The sequence below is a fragment of the Nerophis lumbriciformis genome, linkage group LG01, assembly GCF_033978685.3.
Source record: "Nerophis lumbriciformis linkage group LG01, RoL_Nlum_v2.1, whole genome shotgun sequence".
Lineage (NCBI taxonomy): Eukaryota > Metazoa > Chordata > Actinopteri > Syngnathiformes > Syngnathidae > Nerophis > Nerophis lumbriciformis.
In genome coordinates, this window is record NC_084548.2 from 19587745 (window position 1) to 19605477 (window position 17733).

A 17733-nucleotide genomic window follows, 5' to 3' on the forward strand; every position below is an offset into this window, starting at 1 on the left:
CATCGATAACGTGACAAATGTTGATGAACATCAATGTTAAGTGATGTTAAATGACAAAACGGATTATAAAGACAATGTATATATATATATATATATATATATATATACATACATACATACATACAGCCTGGCCCCCGGCCAATTTTTTTTAACCCAATGCGGCCCCCGAGTCAAAAAGTTTGGGGACCCCTGTTCTAAACCATCACGTTTGATAGTACTGTTTTCATTCATATTTGTATGTCCTATCATAATGTAATCAAGATGGCGTTGTTAGCATTAGCTACTATGGTAACACGTATACGAGTGTCTGTGTGAGTATTATCTTTTATATTGTTTCAGTTTCACAAACTCCTCAGTAAATTCACCAAAACGTCAATGTGGAGTTATTGAGTCTGTTTAGCTGTTTGGAGAGCTTGCTTCCGCAGCAAGTAGGTCGATGACTTCTGTTTTGTTTGATCAGCCGTTTTACTGCCGCGTTAAAGGCACCGTTTGGAAACAATTAAAGTAAGTAAATAAACATTTACAAAATCTTTCTGTGTCAATAAGTTATTTCACAATGTGTATACCTGCGGCTTATAGTCCGTGCATCTTATATATTGAACAATATTTTTTTCTTCTAAATTTTAGTGGGTGCGGATTATATATATCTATAGTCCGGAAAATACAGCAGTGTTATAACAAAGTCGCTATAGCTTGGTTAACATGCAGGTCACGGCATGTAAATGGAGCGTTGTTGCCGGTTTTTGGAATCCCATATACCTGCATTGTTAGCCACCGAGTACAAGCAGTTTTTTACTATTTAGTATGCACATAAAGGGAAGGATGTGTGTTCTTGTCTCACATAAGGATTGTGGATGATTGGCAAAATTCCCCAAAAAGTGCAGTTCCTCTATAAATAGCTGCCCCTGATTAACTTAACAGTGGTAGTGACTATGTGTATGAAGCTGGGGAGTGTGCATGTGAGCAGGATTGTAGTTAAGTAAGGCTTCCACATGCAGTACCTGAGGCCTGGTGTGCGTTGACAAGGTTGTGACCAGACAGGTCCACAGAGGCATGGTGCACGGGGTTGATGAAGTTGGGCTGCACCATGGCACTGTTCACGTGATCCATGGGGTTGGCTGTGTGGATCACATTCACCTGGAACGAAGAAACACACACAACATGTCAATAAACTTGGAGATGAGCTGTGACCGTGGTGAGGACTAAGTGCCGTCTTACCTCCACCTTGAAGTCATTGCTGATGTAGCGCCTGTTGAGCTCAGAGCATACGAGTTTGAATTTCCTGTCAAAGAGCGCCTCGGTGTGCCAGTTCTTGTAGCGGATAAGATGCAGGACCTGCTCATAGTTGGCCATGGTGTTCACGCCTGGAGCACAAATGCATGAGTCAGCGGACAAAAATACATGCAGGGGGGAAAAATAAGGTAATCCTTCCTGTTACTGTTCATACCTGTAATGACCAGGCCAATGTGGGAGGAGCTCATCTCCAGGCCGCGCTGCTGCAGCTGGTACATGTCCACCTCCAGACCCTCGTGCTCCGCATCCAGTTCATCTCCCACCACAGTCACCTCGCATGTGTCCAGGTTGTGCATGATCTCCTCAGACACCACTGTCTCTTGCACTGAAGGAGAAGTGAGATCAAGCAAGAATGTTATTTTTGAAAGACAAATAAGTCAATGCGTAAGAGTGACAACACTCCTCCCATCTTCTCAAAAGACTAAAGAAAAACATACTTTAAAGTAGTCCATGTACATCTTATATAGCAGTATAGATGTACTATGAAATAAAAATTCATAGTACCCGGGGGCCATTTGCGGCCTCTAGCTACTTTTTTTATGGCCCGCGGCACATACGTTAGCCTTCTAATATGACCATGCTATCTTTTTTGCAAAATTTGCAGGTATACACCTCAGCGTCAAATATTTAGTTACTTGACAAAATATTTTTAAAGCTAACTTTATAGACATACACCTGTCATATTTTGAAACTTGATGCATGTTAACCTTAACATGCTCGCATTTTGCACATACACACCTCAGAGTAATGTATTTTGGTACTTTACACATGGTACAGTTAGCATTTTAGCGAATGCTAGCTTTTTTTAACCTAATTTAGCAGGTATACAACTCAGTGTCATATATTTTGGTATTTCACTAATGCTAACTTTTAGCATGTTTTTAGCATGATAGCTTGTTTAGCTCATTTTGCTCTTGTTTTTTGATACCCGATGCTATCAGGCTAATGTGCGAACTGTTAGCATTTCAGTTCGGCTTTGGCTCTTCAGCATTCACACCAAATTTCATAACAAAATTGCATTTTTTAGTTCTTTAAAAAATAGGGAGGTGCTGGACATTGAGTCCGAATGGACCATGTTCCGCGCCTCTATTGTCGAGGCGGCTGATTGGAGCTGTGGCCGCAAGGTAGTTGGTGCTTGTCGTGGCGGTAATCCTAGAACCCGTTGGTGGACACCGGCGGTGAGGGATGCCGTCAAGCTGAAGAAGGAGTCCTATCGGGTTCTTTTGGCTGATAGGACTCCTGAGGCAGCGGACAGGTACCGACAGGCCAAGCGGTGTGCGGCTTCAGCGGTCGCAGAGGCAAAAACTCGGACATGGGAGGAGTTCGGTGAGGCCATGGAAAACGACTTCCGGACGGCTTCGAAGCAATTCTGGACCACCATCCGCCGCCTCAGGAAGGGGAAGCAGTGCACTATCAACACCGTGTATGGCGAGGATGGTGTTCTGCTGACCTCGACTGCGGATGTTGTGGATCGGTGGAGGGAATACTTCGAAGACCTCCTCAATCCCACCAACACGTCTTCCTATGAGGAAGCAGTGCCTGGGGAGTCTGTGGTGGGCTCTCCTATTTCTGGGGCTGAGGTTGCTGAGGTAGTTAAAAAGCTCCTCGGTGGCAAGGCCCCGGGGGTAGATGAGATCCGCCCGGAGTTCCTTAAGGCTCTGGATGCTGTGGGGCTGTCTTGGTTGACAAGACTCTGCAGCATCGCGTGGACATCGGGGGCGGTACCACTGGATTGGCAGACCGGGGTGGTGGTTCCTCTCTTTAAGAAGGGGAACCGGAGGGTGTGTTCTAACTATCGTGGGATCACACTTCTCAGCCTTCCCGGTAAGGTCTATTCAGGTGTACTGGAGAGGAGGCTACGCCGGATAGTCGAACCTCGGATTTAGGAGGAACAGTGTGGTTTTCGTCCTGGTCGTGGAACTGTGGACCAGCTCTATACTCTCGGCAGGGTCCTTGAGGGTGCATGGGAGTTTGCCCAACCAGTCTACATGTGTTTTGTGGACTTGGAGAAAGCATTCGACCGTGTCCCTCGGGAAGTCCTGTGGGGAGTGCTCAGAGAGTATGGGTTATCGGACTGTCTGATTGTGGCAGTCCGCTCCCTGTATGATCAGTGCCAGAGCTTGGTCCGCATTGCCGGTAGTAAGTCGGACACGTTTCCAGTGAGGGTTGGACTCCGCCAAGGCTGCCCTTTGTCACCGATTCTGTTCATAACCTTTATGGACAGAATTTCTAGGCGCAGTCAAGGCGTTGAGGGGATCTGGTTTGGTGGCTGCAGGATTAGGTCTCTGCTTTTTGCAGATGATGTGGTCCTGATGGCTTCATCTGGCCAGGATCTTCAGCTCTCACTGGATCGGTTCGCAGCTGAGTGTGAAGCGACTGGGATGAGAATCAGCACCTCCAAGTCCGAGTCCATGGTTCTCGCCCGGAAAAGGGTGGAGTGCCATCTCCGGGTTGGGGAGGAGATCTTGCCCCAAGTGGAGGAGTTCAAGTACCTCGGAGTCTTGTTCACGAGTGAGGGAAGAGTGAATCGTGAGATCGACAGGCAGATCGGTGCGGCGTCTTCAGTAATGCGGACGCTGTATCGGTCCGTTGTGGTGAAGAAGGAGCTGAGCCGGAAGGCAAAGCTCTCAATTTACCGGTCGATCTACGTTCCCATCCTCACCTATGGTCATGAGCTTTGGGTTATGACCGAAAGGACAAGATCACGGGTACAAGCGGCCGAAATGAGTTTCCTCCGCCGGGTGGCGGGGCTCTCCCTTAGAGATAGGGTGAGAAGCTCTGCCATCCGGGAGGAGCTCAAAGTAAAGCCGCTGCTCTTCCACATCGAGAGGAGCCAGATGAGGTGGTTCGGGCATCTGGTCAGGGTGCCACCCGAACGCCTCCCTAGGGAGGTGTTTAGGGCACGTCCGACCGGTAGGAGGCCGCGAGGAAGACCCAGGACACGTTGGGAAGACTATGTCTCCCGGCTGGCCTGGGAACGCCTCGGGGTCCCACAGGAAGAGCTGGACGAAGTGGCTGGGGAGAGGGAAGTCTGGGCTTCCCTGCTTAAGCTGCTGCCCCCGCGACCCGACCTCGGATAAGCGGAAGAAGATGGATGGATGGATGGATATTTACCGGTATGTAGTACTGGTTTTGAAGGTTAAAAACTACAAAAATGGCCCCGGCATCCTTTGATTTATCAATCAGTGGCCCTCAGTGGGAAAAGGTTGGGCACCTCTGGTCTAAATAGCTGGCAACACGTCCCTTGAAAAGATTTAAATAAAAAAGGGTTGTAGAAAAGGGATGGATGGATGGGTTGAAAACTAAATTATAAGAAACTATTGTGCCAGTGTGTATGCAGTAAAAAAGCACAGCAGGCTTATTACTTAAAGACCTACCTTTATTTACTTTGTAAACACATATAGGTTACACATTATTAGTTTGCCATTACAACTGAACCTCCATTTACGGACCCCTTGTTGTTTTGATTTGTGAACCACAGACCAGCGTCTCACCTATTGTGTGCCCGGCAGCATAGCCATTGAAAGTGGGCTGGTCGATTCCTGGTGCTCCTTGTTCGTCAGTGTTGTAGGCGTTAGCTAATATGCTTAGTGCTACTTTTTTTTAGCCTTTTACAAACATTTTTAAAGTTTTGCTAACTCAATATGAGTCCAAAAAAAGTAATGGACAAGCAATGTGTGTTTTGAAACTTTCAGGAAGTATCCATAACGTTGTACGACAGTGCCTCCAAGCGCCCTCACCCTCCCTTCCGCTGCACGCCAAGAAGTGTGATGTGGATTTTATTGTTTATTCTTAATCATTGTGGCGAGATTACTGTTTAAGTTAAGGAGTTTTGTCATATCATTCTGTGAGTGCACCACAGGGCTGAAGAAAGTGAGACTGTGAGAGAGTGTACAAACCTTTACTAAAATATCGACTTTTGTCGAGGCTTGTATATATTGATAATTATGGGGGAATTGTATTCAATATACAAGGCAAAGCAAGTGTAGTTATAGAGCACAATGCGTACAAAAGGCAATTCAAAGTGCTTTAAAAAAACTACAAAAGGCAACAAAAAAAACAAAAAAATCATAATTCAAGTTAAAATCATAAACCCTAATCATAAAACAATCATAATTCAAATTTAAATCAAAAAGTGTGGATAAAATAATTTCAGTTGTCATATCCACAACTGAATAAAAATGTTTTCAGCCTGGATTTGAACATTGCCAACAATGAGGGCTGTCTCTGATCTTCTGGAAGACTATTCCAGATTTTAGGAGCATAAAACCTAAACGCAGCCTCACCATGTTTACAAACATACAAACTTCTTTATTTACAAACCCGTTCATACATTGAGGTTCCACTGTATTACATAAAAAGGCACGGACAACCACTATGTAGCCCACTAGACATGGATGCATGTGTTCCAATATGCGAGAGAATAAAGGCTCTATGAGAAAATAACTACCTGGCAGTGTAGTTGGCAAATTGCAGTCCTTCAAATTGTGTGTCTACTTTGGGGAGGCCATAATAAACTTTTCACAGCTGTTATCAACTTGTCATCACTGGCAATGAGTACAAATACTAAATGAAAACTAATTTCCACCTCAACACCTACATTTATCTCACAAAAAGTATAAAATGGTGTAATATCTGTGGAAGTCACGATTTGTAGCTTGTGTGAGGTGTAAAGACCTCCTCACTTAAGGACATCAAATTCCAGTTTCTGTGTCACCCTCCATGCAGACCTAATGTCTCCTGATCTCAGCTCATACAGTAACACTACAAAGCTAACAGATGGCCTCCCATAAAGGAGTAAACAACTTATCTGTTGCTCACGTTGTCCAATCCCTTTGGCAACAGGACATAATCCTCCTACTGTGTTGTGCTGTGTGTTTGCCCATTAGGGCGGGAAGGTAGCACCACCAACATCACTGTTTTATGCAACTTAAAACATCAAAGACTCAGGTTACTTACTGTGAATAATACAGATTAAGTGAGGAATGTGGGATTAAAAAAAAGCGGATTTCTCGTACCTGTGGGGTCATCGTCAGCTCCCTCTGTGGCTTCAGAATCTGTCGCGTCAGCCTCTACCTCTCGGGTGATGGTGCTAACGATGCGTAGCTCTGGGAATAGCGTCACGCCCTCCGGGCTCTCAAATTCGGCAGCGCTGCGAGCGAAGTGGTCGATGCCGCTCAGGCTGATCTTGGGCTCCTCGGGCTGCAGCACCATCACGTAACCTTCAGCCTCCGGCATGGTCACGCAGGACTCCTCGTTGAAGCATCTGTGGCAAGACGGAAGCATTATTTTTTACTTGGATTAAGTGCGCCTCGAAAGCGAGCCATACCTGTGTTATTTGTAAGGATACATATCAGCAGTAACAGAAAAAATAACTCAAATTTAGGGAAATAAGAAAAGTATTTGGGAAGATTGTTACAAACATTTTTTTTTTACATAAATGCGTTACAAATAGGCCTGGGCCGATAACATATTTAGCTGGTGAATATATTGTCCCACAAATTATTGCCCATAAATTATATAAATGTCAGCATTATACAGACAGACCATTTGAAAGAGTTTTGACGTGAGCGGCACTTCTGACTTAATTCCACAATTGTCGTACCTTGTGCTAGTCAGAGCTGTGTCAGCCTGTCTTAGAGATCACTTTGCGTGATTAGAAACACTTTAAATGTGTCCAAACTCTCATAGTCTCACTGTATAACTTCAGGTTGCCAGACAACCACTTTAAGCTAGTGTTTTAGCTAGTTAGCCTGCGGCTTGAGGCACCTTAATTTCGAAGAATTAATCGGCGAAGGGGGATTTGTTCCGCAGCAAGTCTTTAATTGTGATGAGACCTACATTTTTTTTTTAACAGCAGACCTTTATTACAGCGAAGGAGAAGGCACTACTGGAACACAAGCCGATGAAGGATCGTCTCACACTGCTATAGGTGACTCTGTGAAACCACTGCTCCTTTATCACTGCAAAACATCCAGTGTGTTTAATAGTGCTACAAATGTTGGCCAACACAAGGTAAAATTATTTTCTTTCTTTCGTTCTATATTTTAACAACATAGTGATTAACGTTTTGGAGCATGCCAACAAGACTTTTGTGTGCATGTGTGTGGTTAGCATCTAAGCTTGCTGTAATGTTGTTGTGCTTGGATAAAAAAATAAATACCGGTACTTGAGCTACTACCCCCTTATGTTGGTATCTATATCTATATGTATACATATACAGTATATACAAATACATATACAATATATTTGCACATTATAGTGTCTTTAAAGTGTGCATTTTTTTTTTTTTACTAAAATAGGGACTTTGGTCAAGGCTAGAACAAATTTTTAATTTTTACATTGTTATTCTTATAGGAAACACTGCTTCACTATACAAACTGTTTGGTTTACGAACCATGTTCAAGAACCAAGTAAGTTCGTAAATCGAGATTCCACTGGAATGTATAATAATATTAATAATAAAAATAATAATAATTATTATGAAAGTATCACTTTCACACGCAATAAACTGATTTTGCATTAAAAAAAATTCTAACATTGTCATTGGAATCTCAATAACTTTTATTTATCCTAAATAAGTAAACAATAAAACTCAAACAAAGTCTCAATGCATGTTAGGAAAAAATGCACTACAATAAATATTAACATCTTGAAGTGACGTATATTTGTTTTTGTGTTATTGCCACCACTTTCCAACAAATTGGGCACAATTATATGTTTGTCTGTGCTCATGGGCTCATTTTGCTCACTTGTTTGAAACCAGATTATTCCCATTTGGTCTTGCAATCATCTTTCTCCTCCTAATTTTTGTTACCTCGCAGTGCTTTTCACTAACGACCAGCGAAGCTGTAACCGGGCATTCTGTGTGTGTAAACCAGCCTCCGCCTCCACACTCCAAGACAAAGATGGTGGATGACTGACTACTGGATTCATTTCATCCATTTAATTATGCTATTAAAAAAACACAGTCAGGTGCTGAGAGCGAGTCACAGAATTTTGAACCCTCTTGCACCGTGTTTGAAAACAAACACACATGGACATAGCAATTTATCGATGATGGCAAAGCAATTAAGTAATTTTTTTATCTATCGTTTAATTAACTGATCGGCCCAGGCCTACTTGCAACAATAAAATAGGAATTACACTCTGTGAAAGCCTGTTTATTGCAATGGAGTGAAGAAACAGAGAAACCCACAGTGCAGATTCTGTTGTTCTCTAACCGCAAACCTGTTGGCTAATTCTCTTTGTGGTTAGGCTTGTCCTCAATTTCACCTCAACAATCCTCCGCCCCACACTTAAAACCGGGGTAAATCTGTTTGCAGGAAGGATTCCTCCTACTTACTTGACAGTGGTGGAGATGCGTAGGTGTCTGATGCCAGGTGTCGGGAACTGGCGTGAGTTTAAGTAGGAGATGTGCTGCATGACTTTGTCGAATGCATCAATGTCGTCCCCTTCAACGGTCAGGGTGGACTGGTTGGGATTAAACTCCACCTAGAGAAGCCGTAAGCAAGATGTTAGGTCAGATTTCCTAGGCTGTCGGCCACCTGTAGCTGTACTATCCTAAGACGAATCTACAAGAATCATTTCATTAGTCGGGTTGAGGTTGTTTTGCAAAATCAACATAGAAAAGATTTAAAAGCACCACTGCACCTTGACAGAGGAAGCTACCTCCTCGGGCAGTTGCACATCCAGGCCCTCCTTGCAAGTGTACAAACAGTCGATAACCTTCTTGTTCTCCAGCTTGCCCGAGCGGATCATCAATCCTGCAAGGTTTCCACGGAAAAACTGGACCATATGTGCATTTCCGCCTATTTACGTTGAAGGGGTCAACAGAGACACACACACACACACAAGCACAGGGTAGTTTAGTGTTCTTTTGGCAAACATTTGAACATTTACCACTTTTTACCATTTGAGCATGCCGGCTCACTGTGTGGAGGCAGTCGGATTAAAATTCATGCACGTTAGGTAAAAACAAAAACAATGGATGGTTTCATTCATATTATGTTCATGCAGCATCTGCAGTTAATGGCACTGCTCGTTTACAATGGACCGCAATAGAGTGAGCAGAAACAAAAACACTTAAAGATGGATTTAAAATCAAAACATTAAACTTAATTATCCTTGTGTATCCATCCTGATGTATTTGATTCAACACTCCAGTGTGTTTATCTGCTGTCTTCAACCTTATCTGACATAAATAAGCTCCTGTTTCAAAAAGCAGAAAAACGTGCATACAGACATACCTCAACTAAGAGTGCCTCAATTTAAGAGTGTTTTAAGACAAGAGCTGTCTCTTGGCTAATTGTTATGCTTTAAAACACAAGAAGAAATTTGAGTTATATAGAAGCATCCCCGCTATTAGTTGGCGTAGCAAATGTTAGTGAACCCTGTAAGAGCCGACCAAAACATCTAGTCTTACTCGCTAGTATTAGCTTATAGGTAGAGATGGACATAACTTTGTTTTACAACCATGGGAAGGAAGAAAGTTTGTGTGAAGGACAGTGCTGAGGCGGCGTGGCTCGGTTGGTAGAGCCACGCCGGTTCGATACCATCCTAGTCACTGCCGTAGTGTCCTTGGGCAAGATACTTTACCCACTTGCTCCGAGTGCCACCCACAGTGGTTTAAAGTAACTTAAATAATGGGTTTCACTATGTAAAGCGCTTTGAGTCATTAGAGAAAAGCGCTACATAAATAGAATTCAATTCACTGAGAAGAAGACATGGATGATATTCACCAAATACACAAAATAAATAATCAAAAACAGAGCTTAGCAAAGCAATTTGAGCCTATCACTGCTAGTCTGCACTACACTGAAACAGAATGAGTCTAACGCCAGCCAAGAATGTTAAAATATCTAAACGGAAGATATTTATCCATGAAAATATGGAGAAACTGCTGATGGTGTGTTTGACGGAAAAGTAGCTGCAAAGAGATACTGTAGAATTCCACTCTTCATGTTAAATACTGTAAATTATTATTACATATGGTTACATCAGGGGTAGGGAACCTGTGGCTCTCGAGCCAGATGTGGCTCTTTTGATGACTGCGTCTGGCTCTCAGATAAATCTTAACTGACATTGCTTACAATAAGTAATTAATAATTCCGCTGGTAATCACAGTGTTAAAAATAACATTCAAAATATAAAACATTGTCATGCATTTTCATCCATTCATCTGTTTTCTACCACACCTGTTCAAGAAGTCGCATTAATGGTAAGAAGCATTTTATTTTTTATTGGTTAGCTTCAGAATAACAATGTTATCAAAATGAATAACAGACTTATTATACTCTAAAAATGTTGGTCTTGCTTATAAATGCATGCATTTAGTTGTATTCAGTGTTAAAAAATATTATATGGCTCTCACGGAAGTACATTTGAAAATATTTGGCTTTCATGGCTCTCTCAGCCAAAAAGGTTCCCGACCCCTGGGTTACATTCTATTGTTTTGTTTTTATACAATATCTATTACCTCAAAATTATTATAATTAAAACAAAAAGCATGTTAGGTGTTAAAATTGTGCAGTTTTGGGGGCCAAGCACTAATTGATTTCAATTAATTTCAATGGCAGACTTGATATACAAATGCCTTGAGATAAAAGCTCCGTCACAGAACTAATTAAACTCGTAAGTTGAGGTACTACTGTATTTTATGTCTTGTGGAGTTCTTATGTTTAATGTTTAGTGGATGAAGATGATGTAAAAAAAATCATATTAGCCAGACAGCAATAACCAGATGACAACATGCTTGAAGATGCAAAAACAACCGTGTCTGCATCTAGAATGTTTAGGACTCATTCTAGTCAAGGTGGATAGTGAGGATGCAGTTAAGAGTGGTGGGACATGACGGACACATTGAAGTATCTGAGAACGGAACAATTGGAGCAACCTGAGGAAGACTCAGAGACTGTCTCAGTGTCATTGTCATGTCCTGAGTTTTCTAGAGGATAGAAACAAAGAGAGTCGGGAAAGACAGGGAGGAAGGTTAAGGATCTGCTGAAAGGGTTTCAACGTCTACCACTGGAGAATCTATTGGATCGTTATTACTTTGCAAACATTAAATTAAGATATCTGATAGTCTACCTTGCCAGCAAGCACCAATGGTGAGCTGAGTCTCAATCCTGGAGGAATGCAGTGGATAGTCCTCCGTGACCAGGAAGGGTTCAAAAGTAGCGCCATCTACAAACAGCGTCACGGTGGGGAACTCCACATTTACTACATAGTGATGCCACTCCTTGTCACACACCTACAGAGAACACAGTGGACATAACCGTTAAAACCATTTAAAAAAAACATTACCTACCACCTGGTTTGGCAGCAGGGACTCACCTGGTCGAGTTTCCAGTGGAACTCGGCCGGTTTGTAGTTCTCTGCCTCTGAAGGATCTTGGCGGAGGAGGAGAATGAGCCTGCAGTTGTGCACGTAGAGGGAATAGTGGTGCCTGTTCATATCTGTATGGGGGGAAAATATGAGCACATCGTAATGAAGCTGTAGTATATTTGGAGGAAACCTTGTTCAACAAATGATCAAAATCACCTCTTGTTGTTAATTATACAACTTCAAACCACTGAGACTGTACTGAATGGATGGTGCTAAAAGAGATCACACGCAGTGCAGATGCTTCATGTTGAGCACACAGTCGCTCTGATGTAATCCTCCTTCTTATATAAGCAGTGGGACTGAAGTTGATGAACCATGCACACATTTCTGAGACTTTAAAGTCAATAAGAACTGGCAGTGTGTGTTAGCTTATACACAGGTAATATGAAGCACCAAAGATTAAAATGGAAATGTGAGCAAAAAAAAAAAAAGGTGAAAAATAAAAAATAAATGTGAAATTCCATGTCCGAGCACAAACGTGGACTTAAGAGGCGAAGAGGCTGCAATTTCCTGACACCAACAGCAGAGAGAGCGATATTTGCTCAAATATTGGTTTGGGCAGTTTATGAACTCAACTGCAGAGGGACATTTATTAAAACCGATACAAATCGACAGTAAAAATACCAATTATACTATCAGTATATGGTCGATACTACAGTGATTACATTGATACTTGTAGTTGTCGCAAAAACATTTTTGTAATTTTTGTTATTCTTTACAAACTCAGGAAATAAGTCCCTTGACACTGGAGGACTTTAAGGGCAGAAACCAAAATATTGAAATTAAAGCCGTTACAATTTTTTACTTTTGTTTAGTTATTTTGCACTATTGATTTTACTTTGCTCAAAATACAGCATGTAATACAAGGGAACATTTCAATAATTTATATTGTTACACCGCCATCGCTGTGTTTTTGTCTGATTCTAATTGTGATCAAAATCTAATTGATTCAAAGACCTTGAACATTTTACAGATTAGTATGGCCGATACTGCCACTGTAACTACAGTACTTGGTATTGAATCGATACCCTGATACCCAAAACTGTAGGAGAATACTGTGTTTAGTATATTTAACATAAGTGTAGTTGGAACCATGTTGTAACAGAGCACAACCAGATATTATCAGTAAATTAGCAAGTAGATGAATAATAGTTTTGAGAAAACAATGTAACTGGGAAAGATGCAATGTGTTACCACATATGTCTGCATCCAAATTAGGAACCTTTGTAACCCCTTTTGAAATACCGGTAGTTGTTTAATGATTTATATCAGGGATGCCCAAACTGTTTGACTAGGGGGCCGCATTGGGCTAATATATCTATTTACACACATATACAGTGTCGTGTAGGCTTTATTTGTTAGTTAAGGTGGTGACTCTTCAGGGGGAGGGGACCGGGGACGGGGGTGGGTGGGTGTAAGGACTCGTGTAACTCGGCCTGTCGCCATCACGTCTCCACTTCGTCGCTGCCACCACAGCCTGGGGGGCAATAGACTACAGACTGCGGTGAAGTAGGCCGGCTTCGTCGCGTGAAGAAGCCTCCAATTTTTGGTTGTTTTCCGCTCCATTTGCTGAAAGGCGATATACGATATATATCTCGATATTTTTTCCGTAAAGTAATATCTCGATATTTTTTCCGTAAAGTAAAAATAAAACAGTCCTAGTTACCTGAGATACTAAGTATGTCAATATTATGCCACATTCTGACATATGTTCAACTCATCATGCTTAATTTATTACAGCATTTGGGAAGCCTGCAGTTGATTTTTATTATGTAAATGTTATATTTTTATCAACATGTGATAGCAGGGACCCTGCCATTCAAAACTAGGCTGCTACATTACTAATAATTAATGTAACTACCGGTATAGCTGAAAAAAATAGTACAATAGCAATAGGAGAGACTATTCATACCTGAACACCATGGAGTTCATGTAGGCTTCATGATGCAGTTACATTATTATATCGACAATCAGAGACAGCTTCAGGAAACTATTCATTTAACATAATGTCCTTTTTTGCTGCTTCAACACAGAAAAAGGTAAAGTGAAATAACTTAGTTGTTAACTGTAGGTCAATAATGCTTGTCTTTCTCTCAGACAGACAGGGTTTTGGTGTCCGTAACACACACACGCATGCACACACACCGCACAGTGAGCTAACGTTACGCTAAAAGCTAATTAGCCTTCACCTCACGGACTGCGAGCGAGCTGAGCTGCCGCTTATGTTTCTAGAACGTCAACAGGCTCATAATGATGTTACTAGTAGTTGACTGGGAGGTGTTTATTATAATTTTGGGGGAATCCACTGCCTTATGCTCATCCGCTAAACACCTATCTGATCACCCCACCTTCTCTCCTCTCTGCCTGCCTGAGCACTGACTCCATGCGCTCTGAATACACACTGCTGATAGGCTGTTACATGCACTCTGAATCCGCACTGCTGATAGGCTGTTACATGCACTCTGAATCCGCACTGCTGATAGGCTGTTACATGCACTCTGAATCAGCTTATTATAATTTTGGGGGAATCCACTGCCTTATGCTCATCCGCTAAACACCTATCTGATCACCCCACCTTCTCTCCTCTCTGCCTGCCTGAGCACTGACTCCATGCGCTCTGAATACACACTGCTGATAGGCTGTTACATGCACTCTGAATCCGCACTGCTGATAGGCTGTTACATGCACTCTGAATCCGCACTGCTGATAGGCTGTTACATGCACTCTGAATCCGCACTGCTGATTGGCTGTTACATGCGCTCTGAATACGCACTGCCGATTGGCTGTTATAAGTGAGAAAGGTTGTTTTGGATTGGGTCAGATATAAAATTGCAGTGCTGTGTACACTTCAATGTGCAATTCATGGTCATTAACCTGAATTACTGACATTGTCCACAAGATGGCGGCAAACTTGCAGCAATTATACTGTCAGATACACAAAACTATGTTGGAGGCACCCAATGGGTCAGATTCCTTGTATCCTTATGTAACTTATCCTTGTGATGTCTCGTGGGCCAAACTGAACACGCCAGCGGGCCAGGCTTATTTAAATTACTATATTGTGTTATACAGTATATCTTTATATCCATGAAGATTTTGGGACATGTTGCCCATCTATAGCTGAGACCTAATTCGTCCTGGACGTAAGCATTCCTACGCCATTACCTGTCTTGTCAGAGTTGCAGAGGATGGTCTCCTTCTCATTGGCCCCTGGGCCATGTCTCATCCACACAGAGACAGTGAAGGGCTCTTTCAGGCTGGTGCTCACCAAGCCATCAGGAACCTTGACAGCCTGGGTGCCATTGAACTCAAACACCTGGTCGCTATCGTGGCCGTTATCGGTGGGTAGTCCTACCGTCCAGTTGACAGAGCTGCTGGGTGCTGGCAGGAGCTCCACAGTACCAGAGCTCGCTCCTAAAAATACAATTCAAATGTGGTATTTCAAGTAGAATTTTTTTACACTTTTTACAGCATCGTGACTCGGAAAAAATGTCCCTTACCACACAGCTTGTGCAGGGACTTTTCAGAGTAGGTGTCACGGTCACAGCCCTTTCCGATATGATTGGTTTCTAGCTCAATAGTGGCTCTTATGGATGTGATTGGCTCATCACATGTCTCCAGGTGCATGCTGGGGAACAAAGCTAGGCTGCCTGTGCCAGGTTCATATTCAATCCTCTTATTGAAGCCTGAGGGCAAGAAATGAGGGCGGCAGTGTGACTAAGGTGTCCTTCAACAGCACCGATAAGATTCCACCACTCAATACTGGGTTTGTCAATAGCAATTATGGAAAAAGAAGCACTTCACAACATGGGGGAAAAATGTCCTTGAGCTGAGATTAAGCTTTCTGACAATAGTCATCTTGGTGGGACAGGGTTTTCCACACATTAAATGCGATGGTAAAAGACAGGGTCGATACCTTGCCAGCTGGGTTTGCAGGTAGGCTTGACGCTGATCTTGACCAAAACGTCCTCGGAGGCACGGTTCTTCCCACAGTCGTAAGCGGTCACAGTCAACTTATACATGTGCTCTTTACCGTAGTTCAGTTTCTCTGTGTTCTTGATTAAGCCTAAACAAAACAAGAGATAAAAAGTCAGAGTGTGATTTACTGTTTGTTTCAGCCTTGTGCACCCACAGGGCCCAAAACAAGCATTATATGTGTTCCTTAAGGGATATGATTGTTCAGTTTGAAGGTTAGCAGTCTAAAATTTTGCCAGGGAGTTTTTTTTTTTAAGTATAAAATTGCATTGTCATTTTCGTCGCAATTTTGTTAGAATGTGATATACACAGTTAGTCCTTAGGCGACGACTCCCATTATCACTGCTATTTTTAACAGACTGTAATCATGGTATATTATTAGGCTTTTTTCACAAAAAACAAATTAATCCCATATTTTGTTGATAAAAAAAACCCAAGAAAATATTGTTTTGGTGTAATTGCGCCCCTTAACCACCAAATGAAGCCAGAAAACCATTCGCATAATTCTCAGAGCTTTGATGAGAGTAAATGATTTCAACTGCCATTAAACCGCTAAAATGCAATGAAAATTATCTTGGGAAGTTAAATATAACAAGGAACAAGCGGTAGAAAATGGATATATATATATATATATATATATATATATATATATATATATATATATATATATATATATATATAAAACACTTGTGTGAACTCAAACTCTCATGAACTGTAAAAATATTTTTTGTCTACTTGTCTACTGTATCAAAATCAATAATGCCATGAATTAGACCTATTCAAGTCTGTAATTACACAACCTCAAGTATTCTACGCTGCAATTTATTTGATTAAATATTGCATCTTTAGCATGTTCTCATTATAAGAAAACAGCTAATATTTTCGACAAAAAGGCCATATAACATAACCAAAACTTTAAAAATGTACAACAACTTTATATAAATAGATAGCTCTGTAATTGTTGAAAGATTTCAAGCGTTGAAAGAAAAAAACATTACGTTATTTCTGACTTATGACACTTATGAGCGGATACCTTTTGGATGTAAAGCTTGCACAAGAATTAATTTCACAGCGGAAGTAAAACAAAATTACTCAACCCAATGAGTCTTCTCTAAAAGTGTACAAGGAAGGCAATTTTTTTGAACATGTACCATGTTTTTGGAACACATTTTAAATATTGTGCTTTTTCTCTCTATGACTCGATACAGTCAGTCAGCTCTATTGAGATGAAGAGAGAAGAAAGAAAGATGTGGTGAATTCTAAATGACCTGTCCAGCAGCACCATTGATCGCACAAATCAATGGAGGCGCGTGTAATGCAAATTGTCTCTCTAACCCCAAACGGTGCTATAAAGAGGTTGATTGGTGCGTGTGTGGGTGGTGTTGGGGGGGGCATACCATCTTTGTCAATGGTGAAGGGCACATCTGGGGTGACAATCTCGTAGTTGCAGATCTGACTGAACTGAAAAGAGCAGTCAGCGTCCACGGCCTCCACCTTCAGGATGCTGTCGTATTTCTTTCCCTCGATGACGGTGGCTTTGTAGGACTTCTCTTTGAATACTGGTGAATACTCGTTGAGGTCGTTCACCTGGATGTGGACAGTAGCCCTGATAAAAAGAAACAGCAGTTAGTTGACCAGTGCTGCTCTTGATTGTACAAGTAAAATCTTTTTTTGTTAAAGATTTCGCAAAGGGATAACACTTCACTTCCAGGTGATATATTTGCTAACATTTCCTGGCAATCATGTTCCACAAAACATTGACTATGTTATTTGTTTTAAAATAATAGTTTGAGGCTTGAGCAACAGGCTTAGTAGTTTGTTAGCACGTGCACCGCGGCGCAAAAGCACAAATACACAAAGAGCAGCAAGTTTAAAAAGATCGCAATACCAATGTTTGTAAGCCTGTCAATGTGCTGGTCCATTGTACATTAGCATTAAGCTAGCACCATAAGAGCCAATCTTTGTCCTGGTTGTATAAAGTAACTTCATTGTGAAGACTATAAATAAACGATCTTAAATTGTATTTCTTAATCTCAAATTTTAAGGACTGTTTATCCATCTGCCAAACTAAATTTCAAA

At 41.7% G+C, this 17733-nt stretch overlaps 1 protein-coding gene across 4 annotated transcripts in view; it reads right to left on the bottom strand.

Annotated features, from left to right (window-relative positions):
- Positions 1-17733, bottom strand: part of clstn1 (calsyntenin 1) — a 64462-nt gene that overhangs the window by 10866 nt on the left and 35863 nt on the right. For 2 of the 4 annotated variants that reach the window (XM_061976931.1, XM_061976921.1), the window contains 13 exons: positions 17052-17260; positions 15596-15745; positions 15180-15365; positions 14845-15093; positions 11629-11750; positions 11383-11545; positions 11189-11239; positions 8947-9104; positions 8639-8787; positions 6312-6559; positions 1448-1618; positions 1219-1364; positions 1002-1137 (listed from right to left, as the gene is read on the bottom strand). In XM_061976931.1, coding sequence (XP_061832915.1) covers positions 1002-1137; positions 1219-1364; positions 1448-1618; positions 6312-6559; positions 8639-8787; positions 8947-9104; positions 11189-11239; positions 11383-11545; positions 11629-11750; positions 14845-15093; positions 15180-15365; positions 15596-15745; positions 17052-17260 — 2138 coding nt within the window. The remainder of the gene's footprint in view (positions 1-1001; positions 1138-1218; positions 1365-1447; positions 1619-6311; positions 6560-8638; positions 8788-8946; positions 9105-11188; positions 11240-11382; positions 11546-11628; positions 11751-14844; positions 15094-15179; positions 15366-15595; positions 15746-17051; positions 17261-17733) is intronic. The other 2 variants (XM_061976940.1, XM_061976949.2) reach the window with 1 other exon arrangement.